The sequence below is a fragment of the Gopherus flavomarginatus genome, chromosome 6 (genome assembly GCF_025201925.1).
Source record: "Gopherus flavomarginatus isolate rGopFla2 chromosome 6, rGopFla2.mat.asm, whole genome shotgun sequence".
NCBI classification, from domain to species: domain Eukaryota; kingdom Metazoa; phylum Chordata; order Testudines; family Testudinidae; genus Gopherus; species Gopherus flavomarginatus.
Window position 1 is genome coordinate 499104 of NC_066622.1, and position 22327 is coordinate 521430.

General features: G+C 46.1%; 1 protein-coding gene across 7 annotated transcripts in view; it reads left to right on the forward strand.

The window, feature by feature from the left end:
- The window catches only part of SETD5 (SET domain containing 5), a 191017-nt gene that overhangs the window by 84755 nt on the left and 83935 nt on the right, over positions 1 to 22327 (forward strand). For all 7 annotated transcript variants that reach the window (XM_050959807.1, XM_050959811.1, XM_050959810.1 and 4 more), the window contains exons 4-8: positions 902 to 1113; positions 1434 to 1492; positions 1875 to 2062; positions 3330 to 3368; positions 8002 to 8244. In XM_050959807.1, coding sequence (XP_050815764.1) covers positions 902 to 1113; positions 1434 to 1492; positions 1875 to 2062; positions 3330 to 3368; positions 8002 to 8244 — 741 coding nt within the window. The remainder of the gene's footprint in view (positions 1 to 901; positions 1114 to 1433; positions 1493 to 1874; positions 2063 to 3329; positions 3369 to 8001; positions 8245 to 22327) is intronic.

The following is a 22327-nucleotide window of genomic DNA, read 5'->3' on the forward strand; positions in this document are numbered from 1 at the left end:
TCTCAAGGCCCCATGTTCTCTTCAGTAAGCTTGATGTTGATTCAGTGGCAAGATCCCCTGGTTCCTGCAATCCTCTGTGAGGCAAATAGGAAAATCTGCAACAGCTTCCTTTAAATTTTAAAATGGAGGATTTTGTTGAACAAAGTATATGAATGTGTAACACCTTCCACAATATCCTTGCTGGTGGTATCTGATACCAACTGCAATTTATTTTACACTGTCTTCACACTTCGTTTTCAGTGTGCTGCAGATTTTCATACTGAAAACACACACCTGTCAGAACTTGGAAAGGTTGGAGACGACATCTGCAGAGGGAAAGCATGGAAAGTGGTTTGAGATTTTGGGATAAGCACATTAGCTGGATGTTTTTTCAAAACGATTAGCAGTGCAACAGTCAATATTGACATCTGAATTGTTCTCAGAGTTTTGAGAAAAACAGTGACAAATATACAAAATTGAGACAAATAGTGCAGTTCACGCCCCTCAGAGCTATTGCTTCAAGCTGTTTGCAGACTACTGTTTTCCATTCAAATTGTTCGTTAATTTCCTGGGTGGCTGTTGAGTTAGAGCTGAGTTTTAGGCTATGCCTACACTATAAATTTCTTTGGTATAATTTATGTCGCTTAGGAGTGTGAATAATGCACACCCTGGAGTGACAAGTTACACCAGCCTAGGCAGCAGTGTGGACAGCACTATGTTGGCAGGAGAGCTTCTCCCATCAACATAGCTACCACCTCTGTGGAGGCAGGAGTTATTAAGCCAATGGGAGAGCTCTCTCCTGTTGGCTTAAAGTGCTTTCACCAGAAGTGCTGCAGCAGCAGCACAGCTGCAGTGTAAACATACCCTAAGACTTTGAACTCCCTATGTTCAAAATAATACTGATGGAGATGTTTATTTTCAGGATCATAATTATGGAGCTCCTCCTCCTCCAACCCCTCCAGCATCTCCCCCAGTTCAGACTATCATCCCTCGTGCTGAGCTGAATGGCTTGCACTCACCTGACGAGGAGAACTCTGGGGACAGTGAGAGCTCCTCAGAGGGAGAGTCCATTCCCAGCTGGTGTCACTGCACTCTCTCCCAAGATGGCTTCCTCATCAAGTGTGACAAATGCAGGTAACTTCTGATGCATCGCAGAACAGGGCGGCTTCTCCTGCTTTCACTTCTAATGCTAGACTATCACATTTGAGTTGGGGATGGACTTCCTGTTGCTGGTTGAAGTGTTCTCTCGAGTGCTTTGCCAGGTATCGGCCCTACCCCTTTGCTCTGTCAACCTGACAAGTGTTGGTGACACTAGGAGCGGAGATGAGAATGATAAATTGATGCTCTTACCACCCTAGGCCCCTTAGGGGGCATGCAGCTTGTGACATCTGGTTGACTTTCAAATTGACTGACCCTTACAAAACTGGCTTCAATTGTCCATTCTCCTTTTGCAGGGGAATGAGCAGAGGGAAAGTGATCAGACTCCGCCGCCGGAAGCAGGACAATGTGTCAGGTAAGGCTGCGATTATGCTGAGATTAATGGTGACACTGTTGTCTCCTCCAGCAGGGCCAGAAGATTCTTTGTTATTGTCTCTCAGAGCTCTAATCACCTATAGCTATGATAAACATACTAATGTGTCTTTTCCTCTTCACCGTTGGGACTTGAGGGATGTGGCAAGTTCTCGCGGGGGCGGGCAGAGAGACCAAATATGCAGTAATGTCATCTCATGCAGCGTCAGAAGGTTGAGAGAGTGGTGGAGGGGAGGTTGAGTTTGCGGGGCTTTCAGGTTGGGGAGAAATGTCTAACTAGGAAATCATCATGAAGGGGGACCAAGGGGCATGCAGATCTCTCCATGATAGACATAAAGTTGCTAACATAATACTCCTCCCTGCAGGTGGAGACAGTAGTGCAACCGAGAGTTGGGATGAGGAGCTCTCCCCTTCCACAGTGTTGTACACAGCTACGCAGCACACACCCACAAGTATCACTCTCACTGTTAATCGGGTCCGCAGAAACAAACCTAAGAAGAGGAAGAGGAGTATGGAGAAAGCTCGCACTGCACCAAAGGCCAAGAAAATCAAGGTATTTAAGCATGGCAGAAACAGCCCAAACCAAATGCGGGACACAGTATTGGTGAGTGCAGGCTGATCCCTGCTGTGGTCAGCACGCCCAGATGTGGGTCATCCTTTGGTTACTGTGCGTAAGCAATGCCTGTATGGGCAGGAAGTTCTTAAGTTCCACCACTGCCTCATCTTTATGAGCTGTTTGGCCACCGCAGCCTGGAGCTTACAGATTGATCTGTCTTCCCTTTTGTTTCCCTACACTGCCCATTGGCATTCAAAGGCTTTAGGTTTGGTTTTAAATTGCATCTCCATTCCCCCTGCTGGTTCATCAGAGTTCAGTGGTGGAGGGGAAGTTGAGCTTCAGGGGTCCACATCTGCCTGTGGCAGATGGTTCACTGTTATGATGGGACTGAAATGTTAAGAAGACTCTGTTCTTTCTCAGAGGTGTGTGCTGTGTGTCTGGGATGCAGTTACTGGTGGGGGTAGGCAGAACTGTTCTGCATGGGATGAGCTGATTCTTGGGAAGGAGATCTCCATGTTGTCTAACAGCTCCCTTTCTGTAATACCCACAACTCGTGGCACTTCTGGGTGGCTTTCTTTGAGGTGGTATGAGTCTGATGAAAGGGTTTGGGGATTTTGAATAGCTTTGGATTGTTCTTCATCATGCCTGTGTGTGTTGTGAAGCAGACAATACGTGTTATTTGTGTCTTCTTCACCAGCAGCTTGATTAGTGTAATTTGTTACTTACTTGGGCATTCCTTGAGTTTGATCTGCAGCCACAGACATAACAGAATACAGCTTACTCATTAGGGTTAAGGAGTTGATAGTGCCAACCCTCTGTGATCTGCAGTGGTTGTTGATAAAACTGGCTGATTCAGTTCGTAGTATTACTGAACAATAAAGCTCAATGAGAGATGGTCCTCGACTCTCTTCCTTACCAAGGCAGATGAGATTGGTCAGCTCGCTCTTTCTCGTGGTCCCAAGGTTTTGCCTTAGTCAGGTCGAGGGGAGTTGAACTTTCTCAGTTCAGAATGTCTGCTGGAGTCCTCCTGTGGGCTTTTCTGTTCAGGTCCAGCACCTCCTGTTTAAATCTTCCTGTGGCTTCGGCCATGTTTTGTGAAATGCTGTGATCTCTGGGCAATTGGGCTGGGAGTAATTTACATGTTTAATATTATCTAATTTAAATGTGATCCTTGGACTCCATCGAGTGAGGGGAGAGTGCTTTATAGAAATCTAAAGAAAAGGTATAAATACTGATGGGCAGCATTCTCTTGTTTTGGGCACAGGCCTTTCGAGAAGGTTCACGGAAATCTCTGCGGATGAAGGTGAGTGGAACCGAGCTGCCTGCATGATTGTGTCACTTCTCTCAGTAGTTTTTTTTCCTGATTTATCTGTCTGGGGCTCTCTGATTCTAACACTAGCTTCTGGATAAGCCCTGACCTAATGTACTTGTAAGTTGTCTATCACTTTGGTATCTAATACCATATACGTTTTTAAATAATATTGGGGTCCATAACAGAAATGGTGTTATTCCTCTCCATGCCCCATGAACTGGGATGGATGAATGTAAGTATTCAGGCTTTCCGAATTGGTAATAGTTGTCTCACAGGTACCATTTCTGGGGAAAGGGTTACATCTGGACCAAAGAACTGTCCTAGAAATGTGACATTTATCTACCAGATCAGACCAAGGTCCGTCTGTGATGTACCAGGATACAATCTAGACTAATGAGCAGCTGTGTCACCCCTGCTCTGCAGCTTTGGGTGCCTTATAATGCCTTGCTGAAGGAGTTCCCACTTGGGTTGTTCACAAACAGCCTTTGAGCATGCAAGCCACACCCTGAGTATCTCTGTGCAACTTCAGCCTGTCAGCCATGCTGGGGTTACTCTCTGGCTCTCACCAGTCTTGATTAGACTGCAGAGTGATCCCAACACACTCCCAGTCTTAGATTCAATCATAGAATATCAGGGGTGGAAGGGACCTCAGGAGGTGTCTAGTCCAACCCCCTGCTCAAAGCAGGACCAACCCCAACTAAATCATCCCAGCCAGGGCTTCGTCAAGCCGGGCCTTAAAAACCTCTGAGAAAGGAGATTCCAGCACCCCCCTAGGTAACCCATTCCAGTGCTTCACCACCCTCCTAGTGAAAAAGTTTTTCCTAATATCCAACCTAAACCTCCCCCACTGCAACTTGAGACCATTGCTCCTTGTTCTGTCATCTGCTACCACTGAGAACAGTCTAGATCCATCCTCTTTGGAACCCCCTTTCAGGTAGTTGAAGGCAGCTCTCAAATCCCCCCTCATTCTTCTCTTCTGCAGACTAAATAGGCCCAGTTCCCTCAGCCTCTCCTCAGAAGTCATGTGCTCCAGCCCCCTTAATCATTTTTGTTGCCCTACTGGACTCTTTCCAATTTTTCCATATCCTCCTTATAGTATGGGACCCAAAACTGGACACAGTACTCCAGATGAGGCCTCACCAATGCCGAATAGAGGGGAATGATCACGTCCCTCTATCTGCTGGCAGTGCCCCTACTTATACAGCCCAAAATACTGTTAGCCTTCTTGGCAACAAGGGCACCCTGTTGACTCGTATCCAGATTCTCTCTCCTTCTCCTCCCCCCCCCGAAATGTATGTCCTGTACTGTCCAGCCCTCTCCTGGACAATACAAGTTATACTAAGTCCATTATCTCTTTATACAAATAATATGAGCACAGCTTGCCACCCCAAATGGAGTTTCCAGAACACTTCAGTATAAACACACTGAAGTAGATAAAACAATAAAACAAGTTTATTAACTATAAAGAGATTTTAAATGAGTACAAGTAATGAGGCATAAAAGTCAGATAGAGTTATAAGAAAATAAAGTTAAAATGCTACTGATACCTAACTTAATAAACTGTAACAGAGTCGAGCAAAGTTTCTCATCATATGCTTTCAGCAATCTCTCTGACCAAACTTCTTAGGTCAGGACCCCTTCTCCCGTTGTCATTTCAGATGCAGTGAATACAATGAGCACTGAGGGAGAAAGGAGGGTGCCTTGGCATGTTTGTCCTTCCCTTTTACAGTTTCAGTCCGTTCTTGAAAAAGATTTCCAGTTGGGTACCAGGAGACAAAAAGTCAAGGGGAAGGATGTTCCCTGTATTACCCCAGCCTGTAACATTGTGGACTCTTAGAGTCCCATATCAGTGGTGAAACCTGATTTTTTCTGTGAATCCTTTTTGAAAGGAATCTGTCAATAACTGCTAGTTAAATCAAAAGAGCTGAGATATTTGGCTTTGCTTAAAATGTCCAGCATATCATCAGTTCTATGCATGGGATACACATCTGGCTCTGACAGCATTGCATTTTCTACAGTCAGCACAAAACCTTACAGTGTTGTCTTTCTGAGAGATCCAGGTTGCAGGCAAAGCCCAAGAGCTGTCAGAATCTTTAATTACTCCTAGGTCCAACTTGCTTTGTTTTTCTGTTCCTGCACCTTGACAGTGGGCCCTGGTCCTTCTGTAGTGATTTTTTTATCGGTTAGCAAGTGTCTTCCTTGGCTTGTTAGAAAACCCCTCTTTGTGTTCTTGCAGCACAGACAACACCTCTCTTTAACTGTTTCCAGCCATCACACTTGAAACTCACTTAAAATTTGGTATACCAGTGCTTAAAGTGTAAACCTCATTTAAAATAACAAGCTGTGCATAAACTCTGCTTGCTGAGCCCCTTCGACATACATGGGTAGAGTCCAGGCTGGAGGCTACAGCAGCAAAGCATTGTAAAGAGCACCCCAGGATAGAGGGCAGGGGTGAAACAGCTACTCATTAGTCTGGATTGTACCTGGTATGTCTCACCATCCTAGTTCAGTGTTTTGGCTCTGATAGTCGCCAGTACCTGATGGTTCAGAGGAAGTTGCACAAAATCCTTTATTGGACAGTTATGTATGTAACTCATGTTTCTGAATATTGTTATCCTTTGTTTATCTGATCCAACATAATTGTGAATTTTCTTATACTCTGAGATCATTCTGTGGTGCCTGTCACTGAGTTATCAATGCCAAAAACATTTCAGTCCTTTATGAATCCTTCTAAGTTCTTGGCCTCAGTATCTTGTGTCAGAGAGTTCCATGGGTTAATTATGTAATAGAAAAATAATTTCCCTGTTAAATTTATTGCCTTCCAATTTTATTGCTTGGCTCCCTTGCTGTAGTCTTATAAGAGAGGGTAAACAGGAGCACCTAATTATATTCTCTCTCATTCACTTTTAATAATGCCTTTATCGTGGCCTCATTCATTTCCTGTCAAAACTACAATCCCAGCCTTCTCAATATCATCTCATGCAGAGGTCTTTCCATGCTTCTAGCTGCTTTTCATTGCCCGGTTCTGCACCCACTCTATTTGTGCTCAGGATTAGAGCCCTCCACTGTGTTGAGTGCCACACAAACATGTAAAACACGGTCTGGTTTAAGAGAAAATGCAGCAAATCAGTGTGAAAACAGTGGAAGGGAAGGTAGGACAAGCTAACAGTGCTAATATTGTATACTTACATATTTATTTTACAATTATTTATTAATTACATCATCGTCGCACCTAGAGCCCTAGTCTTGGACCAGAACTCCACGGTGCTAGGTTCTGTACAAACAAAGAACAAAAAGACAGTTCCTGCCCCAAGGAGTTTACAAGTGTGAAACAAGGAACAGATGTGCTCCAAGTGTGAAACAAGGAACAGATGTATACAGACATGTGGGATTACCGGGAAACTATGAGACAGTGCTAGTGGTAGGCAGTGGTCTTAGCACACCAGCAACCTGACTGTCGTCAAGTTCTTTGTAGGCATCACAACAAAGGAGCATTTGAAGGAGGATCATGAGGTAGCTTTGCAGATGTTTATGGTGAGTGCCTCGCAAACACAGGGGTTAGCCTGGGAGAAAGCATGAAGGTGCATGTTTATGAAAACTTTACAACTAGGTGATGAAGGCTGGAATCATGGGTCAATTGGAGGCAGGAGTTGGCAGCAAATGAGAAATTATATGTAAAGTGGGGATTGATCCTGAGTGGCCTTGAAAGTGAATACAAACAACTTATGTTTAGTTCGGTAGAGAACAGGGAACTGGTGGAGAGATAGCAAGAGACATGGCCAAAGTGACAGGCTAGGAAAATGATCTTAGCAGCAGCATTCTTAGTGGATATGAGCGGAGCAAGATTCCATTTGTCAAGATCAGAGGACAGGATGTTGCAGTAATCAAGACACAGAATGATGAGCACTTGGACAATGGGCACACCTGTAATGTTCCAAACCAGAGTGAAGTGTTTGTTTATATCTTGTTATTTTTAACTATTTTATTGTGTCTATTTCTACTATTTAATCCTCTACCTGTTCTGTTATTTCTAAGTTTCCCTTTTTGCAACCTCTACACAAGTGTGCATTTTTACTAGCCTATTTCTACTTTTTATTCTTAAACATTTACCTTTTTGTGTTTTGTCCTTTCTGTTTTTGGGGTTGGGAACTATAGAATGAATGTTGGGGCGAGAGCAAAATGAGGAGTGGGGAATAAAGGGCTGGAAGGGGAAGAACAGGCAAGAGGAGCAGGGGGAAAAGGAGGAGGTCAGGAGGCAAGTGAGAAAAACTGGTCTTGTTTCTCTGTTTCCCATGCCTCTGAGTCTGTCTTCTCTCCATATAGGACAATTCAAGCAGTGTGTCCCTTATGGGTTTCATCCAATGCAAAATTTTCCATGGCTCACTATAAGAAGCAGCTTTATGCTCTGTGTTAGAGGGTGTAAAATGTAATGATACCACCTCTTGGGTACCCATGTGATCATCTGAGTATTTGAGTGGGGCCCAGGGCTTGGTGAGCGATTCACTTTTCTAGTTCTGGCAATAGAGGAAGAAGGCTGGTGAGCTCCAGCACTTCCACCAGAGATTCTAGGATCAAGATTTCTCCCAGCAAGTGCTATTCATTCACCCTATGTTCTTTGATGCAGAATTCGCCTTCTGAAGCACATGCCCTGGATGAGAACACAGCTGAGGGATGGGAGAACCGGATACGGCTCTGGACAGATCAGTATGAAGAAGCCTTTACTAACCAGTACAGTGCTGATGTACAGAACCTCCTGGAACGGCATCTAAGCACCAATAAAGAATTTGTGGGCAAAACTGCTGTGCTGGACACAATCAACAAGACAGAGTTGGCCTGCAATAATACAGTTATTGGGTCCCAGATGCAGGTAAGAACCTGTGTGAATACAGGAGCAAATGGAGGCCAATCCTATGGTGTCCTAGGTGCAAGGTCTGGGCTGGGTGAGCAAGAAAACCATTTCAAGTCCCAGATGCAGATAAAGGCATATACGTGTATAAGTATTTGCAGAAGAAATAGGGAGGTATGCTATTGTTCAAGGCATTGGTAAAACCTCATCTGGAAAACTGTGTGCAGTTCTGATCATCCATGTTCAAGAATGATGAATTCATACTGGAACAGGTGCAGAGAAGGGCTCCAATGCCAGTCAGGGGAATTGAGCTTGTCTTACAAGAGGAGACTAAAAGAGTGTGGCTTGTGTAGCCTTGCAAAATGAAGGCCAAGAGGGGATATGATTGTTGTCTATACATACATCTGAGAGGAGAGGACCTGAGGCTCTTGTAAAGAGTCCAAATTGCCGCTGCACTATTGGCACCATCCGACAGGCATTCACTCAAATCTCTTTTCCTTCTTGAGAAGACCCATGCCCTTTTACTAATAATATCCCTGACAAAGCCCAGCTGTGGGGTCCCCACACCACCTGCAGAGGTTTGGCAACTGCGGGGCCACTCTGGGGGCCCTCACCACCTGTGGGGGCTCAGAGCTCCAGGATACCCCTACGGCTGCTCAGAACTCCAGGGGCCACGCTGCTCACAGCAGCCGGGAGCTGCAGGGGGGGAGGGGAGCCCTGCCACCCGCAGCAGTTAAGAGCAGCATGGGGCCCACGGCAGCCGGGAACTCCAGGGGAGCTGTGGTCTCCCTGCTGTAGTTCCCGGCCGACAGGGCTGAATTCACAGAGGTCGCTAGAAGTCATGGATTCCGTGACTTCCGCGACCTCCATGAAAAATGGTAGCCTTATTCATGAGACATCAGGCTAAGAGTCTTTACCACTTCTTGTACACCCTTCCCAACTCTGTTTATAGAAGAATGGGACCCTTTTCAGAGAGAGGTCCAGAAATCTTCCTGGCCTAGCCAAACCATTGCTGCTACATAAGGGATGTTTTATGCATTCCTGGAATATATTTTCTTTTCATGCTAAGGTCCACACATCCATTGCAATGGGTACTTCAGCCTTACAGAATGGGGCAGAAACAGACCTGTCAGTCTCTGGAGCAGGGGTCATTTCCTACTCCCGTTTTTTTTTCTTTTACAGTAGCCAGTGGCTCAACCAGCCCTTCCCGCTGCAAAGGTTTTCTGAGGGAAATTCCAAATTTTGCTTCAAATTTTTAGACCAACAGTTCGATTCAATGTGTCTTGTCTAATTCCCAGATGTGTCCCAGGGCTGTACTGGATTTTTGAGGAGATTGTCCCCTCAGCTTCACTTTCCCTTCAGAGGCATTTGCATCAGCTGGTGCCCTGCTGGCTTCAGGGAGCAATCTAGGCCCAGAAAGGCCAACAATGAAAGGGAAGGTCTCTGTCTCCTGCTCTCCCTCTTATCGAGTATCTTGCTGCAGAGCTCAGCTGGCCCTGCTGGGCATGATGCAGCCCAGTCTAGATGGGGTTGCCTTGGCCCCCCATCCCCTGGCAGGAAGGGAGCCTGGCAGGATTGGAAAGAGGTGGCTCTGGGGCAGGCAGTCCCCCGCCCCCATCTCCCTGAGGAGAGTGATGTCAGAAGGATAGAACACCTGGTGGAAGATAGTGCTGTAGTCTCTGCAACCCGCAACAGCAGTCATGCCTTTAGCCGTGGAGCTTGACAGCCTCCTCTGTCTTCGCTTACCCTGTGGGTTGCAGATGGAGGTCACCAGATACAGCACTGATGCTGTCTACGCTGGAGAGTTCAGCAAGGGATCTGCAAGCCCAGCTCCTTCCCCATGCTGACCCCTGTAACACACAACTGTCCTTCGATGGAAACAGACTTATATGGCTCATATGTGGTAGAAGAGGTAGAGCTTCGGAGGAACCCATCTAGGGTGATCAGACAGCAAATGTGAAAAATTGGGACTGGGGATGGGGAATAATAGGAGCCTAGAAAAAGATCCTAAAATCGAGACTGTCCCTATAAAATCAGGACATCTGGTCAACCTAAGCCCATCCCTGAGCCCGAAGCCAGTACCTTCCTTGACAGACCTATAAGGGCCCATGTAGGGGAAGGGAGACAAATAAGCTCAACCTCCTTGAGCACAGCGATTGGTATCCACTTGAAATGTTTACAGAGCAATCTCTGAGCTCAAGTTTGCTACTCTCTCTGAAGCAGGATCATAGGGACAAACTCCCAAAGGGGCATAAAATGAATAATCCATTCAGCACCATTTCCCTCCTCACCTTCAGAGTGCAGCATGGCATATCAGTGTAGAAAGGACCAGACCATAAACATGCTGATTCTTGAAGCTTGCAGATCTCTCCCACCAACAGAGGAACTCTTCCTCTTTAGGAAAGGAAGGTCAGCATTTCACACCCAAGTTAGAGAATAAAATTGTAAACTATAATTTTTTTATCTAAATCAAATAGAGGAGAGACTGTCAGGCAAGAGTGTAATGAGTTCTGTAAAATTACCCTTAGGAGGTCTGCTTTCCCCTAGATCTATAACGATCTATCTGTTCTCATACATACTGGAGAGAGACATAAGAGGGACAGAGGTGTCCTGACAGACCGACAAGACTGAGAAAGTATCAAGCTGTCATCAGCTGCCGCTGCGGGTCGCCCTGCCCCAGCTCTTGGGCTGCCGTTCCCAGCGGTCGCTGCGGGTCGCCATGCCCCGGCTCTTGGGCAGCCGTTCCCAGTGGTCGCTGCGGGTCGCCATGCCCCGGCTCTTGGGCAGCTGTTCCCAGCGGTTGCTGCAGGTCGCCATGCCCAAATATTCAGGTTATTGCTCGAGCCTTCTGCTGCAGCCTGCCACGCCTCTCCTCCACCTCCTCTCCCCCAGCAGATAGCTGTGGAGCAATGAGCGTGACAGCTGCCCAAATGTGGAAGACCTGATAGGCCATAAGGAGCCTCCACCATTTACTTCTTTCGAACCCACCAGCACCTACACAGTCTGAAGTTTATAAGGCCAGAAGATTCCTCAGTACACACCAGACAAAATTCGTCCTGTTGTCACTAACAAAAATAAGTCTGGCTATTATCCCTGGTGGTCAAGGACTCAGCATTTCTAACTGGGGGAGATTTTTACCAGACAATGGCCTCCTCACTATGTAGGCAACTAAGTCCAGGCAGTTCTGGCCTCAGACCCCTCTTTCGAGCATGAAAACTCTCAGGCGGCAGGCCAACACAAACAATCAAATATGAACTGTCACCTGCCACCTTTAGCACCCTTGACTCTCTCATCAGGGTGGACAATATTACAAGCGTAGTCTTCTCAACTTAAAGAAATTCACACAGCTGAAGGGCTTCTCCCTGAAAAGAGAGAGAGAGAACCAGGGACTCAGCTCTTTTACATGCAGGTAAATGGGGCCTTGAAACTGATTTGTTTGAACATCTGATCCCCAGATGTCTTAGTGATACAATGGGAACTTTATGGAAACCTGAGGCTATTCAGAGTCATCAGAAAAGTTGGCTTTTAATTCTAACTCCTACCAAACACTATAGAAAGGAATAGATGTAATATGACAAGTTGAAGCAATCTGTGAAGTACAATAGAAGAAAATATCTCTTTGCAGTGATAGCTAGGACAAGTACAGGGTCAGTAACTGCCCTCAGATGCCTCAGAGCTATCTGTGGATCTCCTGACCAGCGTTATTTGGAGTTAGACCCCAGATTGGTGCTTGGCTCTTTGAATTTGAGAGCAGAAGGGCTACCTATAACTTTGACTAAATGAAGTCATTGGACTTTGTCCAGAGAGGACTGTACAAGAATGCCAGGATGAACTTTGTCCCATTCACAGTCTCAGCAACCTATGGAAAAGCTATGACATGAATGAAAGATTCAGAATCATTGGGATTAGGAGGGACCACAAGGGTCATTTAGTCTAATCCCCTGCCAACGTGCAGGATTTGTTGTGTCTAAACCGTCCGAGATGGCTATCTAGCCTTCTTTTGAAAACCTCCAGTGAAGGAGCTTCCATAACCTCCTTAAGCAGTCTGTTCCATTGTCCTACTGTTCTTACAGCTAGGGGAAGTTTTTCCTGAGATTTAATCTAAATCTTCCATGTTGTGGTTTGAACCCATTGTCTCTTGTCTTGCCATTGTGAATTTCAGATCAGAGCACTACAGCCTGATCCCCATCCTATTTTTAGCATCAAAAAACCATGGACAAGCAGAGACAGGCCCTGTCTGAAACATCTGCTTGTTCGTGTTCATTCCATGCTAGGTGTGTGCGCACACCACGTGCACTCTTGCTTGAGATTTTTCCGTTAGTAGTATCCATTGGGCTGGCTCTAGGGCCCTGTGGTGCTGCAAGTTATGCAGTGGTATAAGGGGCACTCCTGGCCCCTGACCCTCTCAGCTCCTTCTTACAGCCCGTGACAATTGTTGGAACAACGCTTCTTGCTTTGGCAAGGCTTCTTCCTTTTGATGTCCGCGGACTGAAGTTGCCATTGACCCCGGAGGCTTTTCAGGTGGCTAGGGACCTTCTCTTTTTTCCTGTCCTGTCAACACCAATGGGGCACCCACCAGCTGTGGCAACTGGAAGCAGGAGGGAACAGGGTGCTTTGGGCACCTTCCCAGCACCGGATCCCCCAGCACCACCTAGGGCAAGGGTCTCCAAACTTTATGAGACGAGGGCCATATTAGATTTTTTGAAGAGGCTTCACCGGCCAAAGCCACTGTGAAAGAAATTACATATATGCAAATACTTGCAAAATCGTTAAAAAAACAGCACAACTCTACAGTGTCAGTGTTGCATTAAATTCTAAGTCAGGGATGAAAGTTAATCGATGCAGGTACTGTGAAATCACACAAAATATTTGTCAATACATTAAAAATCATTTCACGTAATTTTTTTTATTTTATTTCTAAAACTCACATTGGTATCATACAAATACTGTTTGGTTCTATTAGTGCTGTAGTTAAAATTTAACCTTTATGAAATTGTTAATTTCCATCTTCTTCACTCCATTTATTGGAGATGTAATTAAGCATCTGGCTTGTATTTTTACTCTAAGCCAGGGGTCCGTGCCTGCTCAGCTGCAGCAGCAACTCTCCCCTAAGTTGGCTCCCCTTTTGGGGGGACACTGGCTCCCAGGGGCACTTGCCCCTCCGCACAGCTCAGCTGAGCTTCTTCTCCCCCCCCCCCCCCAACCCGCCCGAGCTGCTGCCGGCAGCCCCTCCCCCTGCCTGCTCTGTGTGCCTACTCAGCTTCAGCCTGCCTGTTTTCTTCTCACTGGACCTGCTCAGCTGCAGCAACGACTCTCCCCTAAGTTGGCTCCCCTTTTCAGGGGACACTGGCTCACAGAGGCACTCACCCCTCTGCACAGCTCAGCTGTGCTGCCGCCCTGTGTGAACTGCTGCTGGCGGCCTCTCCCCCTGCCTGCTTGGCTGCCTACTCAGCTGTTCGCTTCTCCCCTATTGGTTGGAGGGCCGGACAAATGGAAGCCCCAGGCCGGATCCAGCCTGCGAGCCATAGTTCGGAGACCCCTGACGTGGGGGAAGGCTGCACTTTTTCCCAGCATCCCTATCTCTGGCACACCACTGGTCCCCGGAGCCCCAGCACCACATGGAGGCAAAAGTGGGTACTACTCCACTGTGGTTGCTGAGAGAAGAATCCTCTTCAGAATCCGAAGGGTAACGTCATGTACCGCCAAAAGCCCACCATCGCGGAACCCAGCCTATGCTCCACTGAGCTTCAGCACCAGTCCTCCAGCAGAAATCTGGCCAGCGGGTCACTGGCCTACACAGTGGTGCTATTGGAACCTCTGATGTTTTCCTCCGATCCTGGGTCCTTCCTCCCACCAGTCCTACTCTGTGGTCTCTGAAAGATGGGCTACTGCTCTTTCCCACTTGGCACCAGTTCTGTTACTGACCCCAGTACTGACGTCCAGGAGACGCCTCTAGTGGACATAGTCAAACCAGAGGAAGAAGGAGGAGCTCTTCCTCCAGTGCAAGCCTTCTTGTACTACCCAGCCAAGGCTATCGCGGGTCCCAGTAGCCTGCTTCCTCAGGATGATTTCTGGGCCCATCAGGACCTTCTGAAGCAGGTCGCTTTAAACGTGGGCTTGGAGATGGAGGAGCTCAAAGAGACATCACACAGTCTTATTGATATCCTGGCTGCAGCAGCACCATCGAAGGTGGCCCTACCCGTCAATGAAACTGTGATGGAACCAGTCCAGGCCCTGTGGCAAACTCCTCCTTCTTTGGCCCTCACTTCAAAGAGGGCAGAAAATAATTCTGTGCTGGCAGGTGAGTTTGAATACCTGCACTTGCTTTGCTGGGGAGATAAGATTTTAATCTGTGGGACTCCCTGAATAAATTCAAAGACTCCCTACCCCAAAAGTCAAGACAGGAGTTTGCAGCCCTCTTAGAAGAGGGTTAGAACGTGGCCAGGCCCTCTCTCCAGGCGGCTCTGCATGCTGCCGACTTGACAGTCCAGACAGCAGCCTCTGTGGTCACCATGAGGTGCTGTTCCTGGCTCTAGTCCTCTGGACTTCCCAGTGAGGTCCAGTAGTCCATCCAGAGACTCCCCTTGGAAGTCTCCTCTCTTTTCTCAGAGCAGATGGACACAAAACTTCATGGACTGAAGGGCTCTATGATCCTTAGGCCCGTGCACTCTGTCTGCTTCTAGAAAGCACTTCAGGCCCCAGCAGCCTACTTGATTCTCGGCACCTCCAAGGCAGGAGCCTTACAAAAGAAACGGAAGGAGTTATAAATAGCACCAACCATTTCTGCCCACCTCAGCCTCCCAGTCGGGTCTCAGAGATACTCTGATCGGCCCAAGCAGGCTTTTTGAAGGTGTGCCCAATGGCGCTATACCAGTCACAGTGTCAGATCTGCCTCCCCTTTTATTTTTGGACCGTCTGTCGCTCTTCAGCCTGGCATGGTCATTCACAGCATTGGACCATTGGTCCTGAACACAGTGACAGCTGGTTATACCCTGAAGTTTCTGCCCTCCTCTTCCCCCTCAATACCTCTTCAGGGACCTTCTTGCAATCAACTCCTCCTCTAGGAGGTGTAATCCCCTTTTACGTGTGGGGGTCATGGAGGCAACTCCTCAAGACTTGAGAGGGAAGAGGTTCTACTCCCGGTATTTCCTAATGCCAAAGGGGACCTCCAGCCCATCTTGGACCTGTGTTGCCTCAACAGATATCTCAGGTAATTGAGGTTCCACATGGTCTTCATGGCCTCCTCCGTTCCTTTTCTAGATCCAGGGGACTGTAAACTGCCCTCGACTTAGAGGACTCATACTTTCACAGTTCTATCTTCCGTGACCAGAGAAGATTTTTCAGGTTTATAGTGTGTCAGCGCCACTATCAATTCACCACCCTTTCCTTTGGCCTATCGGCAGCCCTGCACATTTTCACAAAGTGTATGTTTGGTTGTTGTAGCCTTCCTCAGGCGGCGAGGCATACAAGTTTACCTGTACCTCAACGACTGGCTGATCAGAAGTTGGTTGCAGGCTCAAGTACAGAATAGCATCAGCACGGTCCGAGCCACCTTCTGAGCACTGGGCCTGCTGATAAATAAGCAGAAGTCAACTCTTGTTCCAGTTCAGAGAATGGAATTTATTCGGGCTGTGCTCAACTCGACCCAAGCCAGGGCATTCCTGCTGGAGGCCCATTTCCAGACCATGACGAACCTGATATCCAATATCATGGCCCACCCTAACACAACAGCTTGGGTGTGCCTCAGTCTTCTGGGTCACATGGTGGCTTGTACTTACATGGTTCAATACACAAGGCTGCGCCTCAGGCCTCTCCAGATGTGGCGAGCGTCACTTTGCTCCCTGAGAAGACACTGCTTGGACTCGGTGCTTACGGTCCCTCCCCTGGTTCTCGCCTCTCTGGACTGGTGGAAAGATCCAAGACTGGTAATAATGGAGGTGCCTTTTGTTACCCCACAACAATCGGTATCCTTAGTTTCGGATGTGTCAAACGTAGCATGGGGAGCCCACCTCAACAACTTCAGGACTTGGATCCTCTGGTCCCAGGAAGGAACTCTCCCTGCACATAAACATCAGGGAGCTCAGAGAGGTGTACTTAGCATGCCAGATGTTCCTTCCCCAGATCTCAGGCAAGGTGTTACAAGTCCTGACAGACAATACAGCACCAGGTTCTGTATCAATAAGCAAGGACGGGCTCGATCCTCAGCCCTGTGTCAGGAGACCATCCATCTATGAGACTTCTGTGCGAGATGCTCCATTCATCTCTAGGCTTCACATCTCCTGGGAGCTTGGAATGTATTGAAGGATCACCTCAGCAGATCCTTCTCTTCTCACCGTAAGTGTTCCCTTCATCCAGAGATCATCAAATTCATCTTCCAAAAATGGAGGCCTCCCCAGGTGGATCAGTTTGCCATCAGGCAGAACAGAAAGTGCCATTGTTTTTGTTCACTGCACGGCACAGCCCAGGCTCCCTCTCCAGCACCTTTCTGCTCTTGTGGACAGACCACCTACTGTACGCCCCCATCCCCTTAGTGCACACAGTTCTTCTAAAAATCAAGCAGGACAGGGCATAAGTTATCCTCATAGCACTAGCGTGGCCATGCCAGCATTGGTTCAGTATGCTCCTGGACCTCTCAGTGGCAGCTCTGCTCTCACTCCCACTCCATCCGCACCCGATGTCTCAAGACCACAGCTGGTTTCCTCACCCAAATCTCACCTCCTTGCACCGAACTGCATGGATGCTACGTGGCTGAACCCTGAAGAGCAGGTCTGCTCAGAACAGGATCAGATGGTCTTGCTAGGTAGTAGAAAGCCTTCTGCCAAGACTACATACTTGGCCAAATGGAAACATTTCACTTGTTGGGCTTTCGAACGTGATCTCTATCCACCTTGATCTTTCCTTCAGTCTGTCTTGGACTGCTCCACCTAAAACAGCAGGGCCTGGCTCTCTTGTCTATTAAGGTACATTTGGCAGCCATCTCAGCCTTCGACCCCCACCCTCCCCAGTGAACAGCAGATCACTGTTCTCTGGCAAAATAATGGTCCAGTTTCTCAAGAGGCTGGAAAACTGTATCCTCAAGTTCACAAACCAATCCTCCCCCCGTTCCCCCCAGGGAATTTAAATTTGTTCCTGTTGAAAATCATGCTCTTTCTCTCCCTCTCCCCCTACCCTTGAGTCATTAGCATAGTGATCCCTGCTACTTCTCTCTTGGAAGGTCACCTTCCTTGTGATGATCACCTCAGCCAGAAGGGTCTCTGAGATCAAGGCCCTTGCATCAGAACCACCTTACATGGTGTTTAAGGACAAGGTCCAGCTGAGCCCCCATCTGGCCTTCCTGCCAAAGGTGATGTCACAGTTCCATAACAACTAGGTCATATTCCTACCTGTCTTCCCAAAGCCTCTCAAGAACTCTGAGAAACGATGGCTTCATTCATTGGACATTAGGCAAGCCTTCACTTTTTATATTGAGAGAACTAAACCCTTCTGCAAATCCATGCAACTCTTTGTGGAAATAGCAGAAAGGATGAGAGGGCTAACCGTGTCAACCCAAAGGATCTTGTCCTGAATAACTGCCTGTATTGGGCTTGTTGTGAGCAGGCGAGCGTCTTGTCTCTGGCCATAGTAACCGCTCATTCCACAGGAGCCCGAGCTTCATCAGTGGTGATCTTCATGCAGGTCCCAAACCAGGGCATCTCCAGAGCCACTGCCTGGTCTTCAGTGCATATCTTCATGTCCCACTATGGCGTCACCCAACAGGCCTGAGACAATGCCAGTTTGGAAGAGCAGTGTTGCAGTCAGCATGTCCATTAACTCTGAGCCCACCTCCTGGGGGTTCTGCTTGTGAGTCACCTAGTATGGAATGGACTTGAAGGAAAAATGGTTACTAACCTTCTGTAACTGTTATTCTTTGATATGTTGCTGATGTCCATTCCATGACCTCTCTGTCAGAGTTACAGGTAAGGAGGAACTGACAGTGTGTGGGGGCGGCAGGACTCCTTACACTCGCACATATGTGTGCAGCTCCAGAGGGCGCTACAGCCAGCCCAACAAATACCACTAAGAGGAAATTCTCCAGCAACGGTGCACACACACCTAGCCTGGAATGGACATGAGCAACACATCTCAAAGAACAGTTATAGAAGGCTAGTAACAGTTTTTTTCCTAAAGGAGACTTGTCTTCTGTAGCCTGATTTAGGGTATACTAATAATATTAATTTGGATAATATGAGAATTTAATTTAATTTAATTATAATAAATAATTAATATTAATAGTTTAGGTTTTAGGCTCGCCGATCTGTTTGATCAGAAGATAAAAGTTCTTTTCCAGAATCTGGCTCTACAGAATTTATAAAGGACCCTCCGGGATATGACAGGAAGCTTACACTGAGAGATATAGTCATAAAGACTTTTTATTAAAATAATTGAAATAGTAAGTAAATGGTAAAATAACCAGAGTTACAAAGTTACAATTACATTACTGCTATTCAAAAGATACATATGATAATATAGTATTATGTGCTACAAAGCTTTGGTTAATATACTCACACTCTTCCTTGATAACCTGGTGATAAGAGACACAGGACCAGCCTTGCAGTTCAGGTTTCTCAAATCTTGAGTGAGGGATGCAGTGCTTAGAGGAAATTAATGCTAGGAGCTATCAAAACTAAATTAGAGTTTACTTGACTAACTTAAACTTAAAATCAAAACCTAATAAACTAAGAATAAAACTTAGGGAAACCCGGCTTAGCCTAGTTCCCTTGAAACTTAAAGTTTAAGAAGAACAAGTACGGCTTAGTAATAGTAGCAGTCATCGTAGATAGATAGAATAGATACAGAGAGTGGAGGAAGTGGGTCACTTTTATAGGGCACAAGTGCTGGAAATCCTTCCTCCTATGCCCAAATTTCATTCCTTACCCACAAAATGTTAGGGTACGCTTACTCCATAGGCTAGTATGTACGTGTGTATTGATGACATGTACTTACACACATACGTTTCATTGTGATGTACCTGTTAAGTCTGTGGATACAAATTGAAAAAAAGTCCTGTGCCATTCTTCATTGTGTATTGGTCTAAATAAAAGGTCCTTGACATAGTCGTGGGTACTTATCTATTTAGGTAACAAGCTATAAGTCAACTTTACTTTTCTGGGTAAAAGGTCTTAATATAGGTATGCTAACTTTGCCTTAGCTTAACATACAGGATATGGCCTGTAGGTCTCTTTCCTTACAGCCAAACTTACTTTAATTTAAATCTATACACCTATTACAATAGACCAAATACTTAAACTATAAGAAAAGATACATATTTGCAAGCAAGCAGGTTAATCCTATAGGCTACACTTCAAAGCATTGCACTCCCACTTAACCATGTTCTGGTCATTCCTGTGTTTTGTAGATGGGTGGCAGCTTCTTTCATTTCCCAGCTTTGATCTTTACCATTTGATCTTCCATGTGCTCCCAGAGTCTGTCTTTCTCTCTCAGGATCATGGTAGCAATAATGTTGTCTTTAGGGAAGAAGAAAGTCACTTATCTGTTCTTAGACAATATTTCTAATAAGATTCTATACAGAAAAGTGGAGGAAGCACAGAGATATGGTTTCTAGAGAATCTTGGCTCAAGGACAGATTCATGGTGTCAGGAAAGTCTATCATAGGCCTGGACTGAGGATATATATTGTCCGGAACAAGGTCTCAGATCAGAAAAAACGTTGACATAAGATGAAGATGGCTATAATGGAAAACAAGAAGTATCACAAACAAAAATCCAGTTCTTACAGGACCCTCTTTGGAATTTTGATCTCATACACAGGCATGCTTCAATGATCCAGAGATTGTGAGATATCTCTCCACTAATTCCTGGTATCCCCTCTGCATCTCACCTTCTTCCATGCATTGGCAGAGATCTAGTTCCAGTTGCATACTCTTCACTCCCACAACTGGTGAATGCAGAATATCAATTATTTTTTTAAGTGATTTTCCAAATTCAGTTCAGGGAATGAATACCAAAAAGAGAATACAGCATCCACCAGCTGGAACACAATGATTCTTTCTTTGTGTTTTTTCCATGGAAAATGAAGCTGTTTTGGTCCAATAATCGATGAGTCTGGTAGGATTTTCATAATAACAAAGAACACAGAGAGAAATTCTCCTGTCCTCGGCAGAGCACAGTTTCCTATCTGTATGTGCACTGTCCATTAAAGGATTAGCAGAGTGGCTGCTACACCCGGAAATGTCTTGTTCATCTTTTTTTGTATCTGGAAACAATAAAGTAGCCTGCGGGGTCTCAGTGTAACAGGACCTGGAATGTGAGGAAGTGAATGACACTTCAAAAGCTGGGTAAGTTCCCTCCAGTATGCCTTCCTACCTTTTCCACTGCTCCCTGGATAGGAAGGAGAGAGCAGCAGTGATACTGTTTATCTTTCTGGCTGTAGAGGCTATGGCTCTCGGGCCTGATTAACCTGGTATTGGCACTTTGGATGTCTCTCTCATAGAGGAGGTCTGCTGTTGAAAGCAGTTTTCTATCCAGAACCAGACTGATTTAAAATAAATATTTGGATGAAGTGATTATTGCTTTCATGAACCACAAGAGAGAACTTGTTCTACTGGCTGGTGCAAAGTCCATCATTTTAAATCCATGTTAAACTAATGAAGCATAGACTTGAAATCCTCCAGAGGGGTTTATTATGCGTGTACAAGAGTGTCCAAGCAAAATGTACAAATCTCTATAGTAGAGTCTTCTCAGTATGTTCCAAAAGGAAGTTTTGTACAAATCTCAACATTAAACCTTTGGGCATCAGTCTTATGCTAATCCTGCAAAGTCATAGAGCCACAACCTTGAAATCTCTTTCTGCTCCCTACATCCTAGATTGAACCACTGCAGGAAGTGTTATTACACTTCATATCCATCAGAATAGGCCTTCTGATAGTTGCTGTCTCCAATCAGAAGTGTAGGTTTTTTGTTGTTTTGTTTTTTAAGTATGGAGCTTTCTCCTTTGGGACCCAGTGTCGTACTCTGAATTCAAACAGGCAATCCTCCTGTGCTTCTTACAAGCATAACATTTTAATGAATAACAAAAAGGGTGGCTGTCAGGATATGATCAAATCATACACCAATACATCTAATACATGCTACATTATTATTACTCATAGACTTTAGGGTCAGAAGGGACCAATATGATCATCTAGTCTGACCTCCTGCACAAAGCAGGCCACAGAACCCTACCTATCCACTTCTATAACAAACCCCTAACCTATGTCCGAGTTACTGAAGTCTTCAAATTGTGGTTTGAAGACCTCAAGCTGCAGAGAATCCACCAGCAAGTGACCCATGCCCCACGCTGCAGAGGAAGGCGAAAAACCTCCAGGGCCTCTGCCAATCTGCCCCGGAGGAAAATTCCTTCCCGACCCCAAATATAGTGATCAGCTAAACCCTGAGCATGTGGGCAAGACTCACCAGCCAGCACCCAGAAAAGAATTCTCTGCAGTAACTCAGATCCCATCCCATCCAACATCCCGTCACCGACCACCGGGCATACTTATTTGCTGATAATCAAAGATCAATGGCCAGAATTAAGCTATTCCATCATACCATCCCTTCCATAAACTTATCAAGCTTAGTCTTATTCTTTATCCTTCATTCTAAATTATATAAAAAACAAACATAAAATCATACTACTACACTCACAACTGTCATAGCATTCGTTTCCTCCGTGAATTCAAGAAAGATTCTTCCTTCAGTTAAGCAGTCCAGCCATTAGGAGCATTGACAGTCTCAGAGCAGAGTAGTCACATCTTGAGTATTGAGATTTGCAACACAGATACCGGGCCATCAATATGTAAGTTCACCAACTTTGTATATTGTTCATCCAGTCTTAGCCAATGCCTTTGGGGGGGGGGCCGGGGGGGACAGAAGTCTTCTCTGTGAATTGGTGTCTGGGGGGAGATGGAGGAGTGATTTATGTATAATTTGCCTTGTTTTGCGTGTACACATTTAAAGGATGATCCTGCTTCCCACTCTGGAAAGACACTGATTTGACAATCCCACTGTAACAGCTCTGTGGACCTTAGCATGAAGAAGAATAGGAAAGTTTATCCATGCTTACTTGA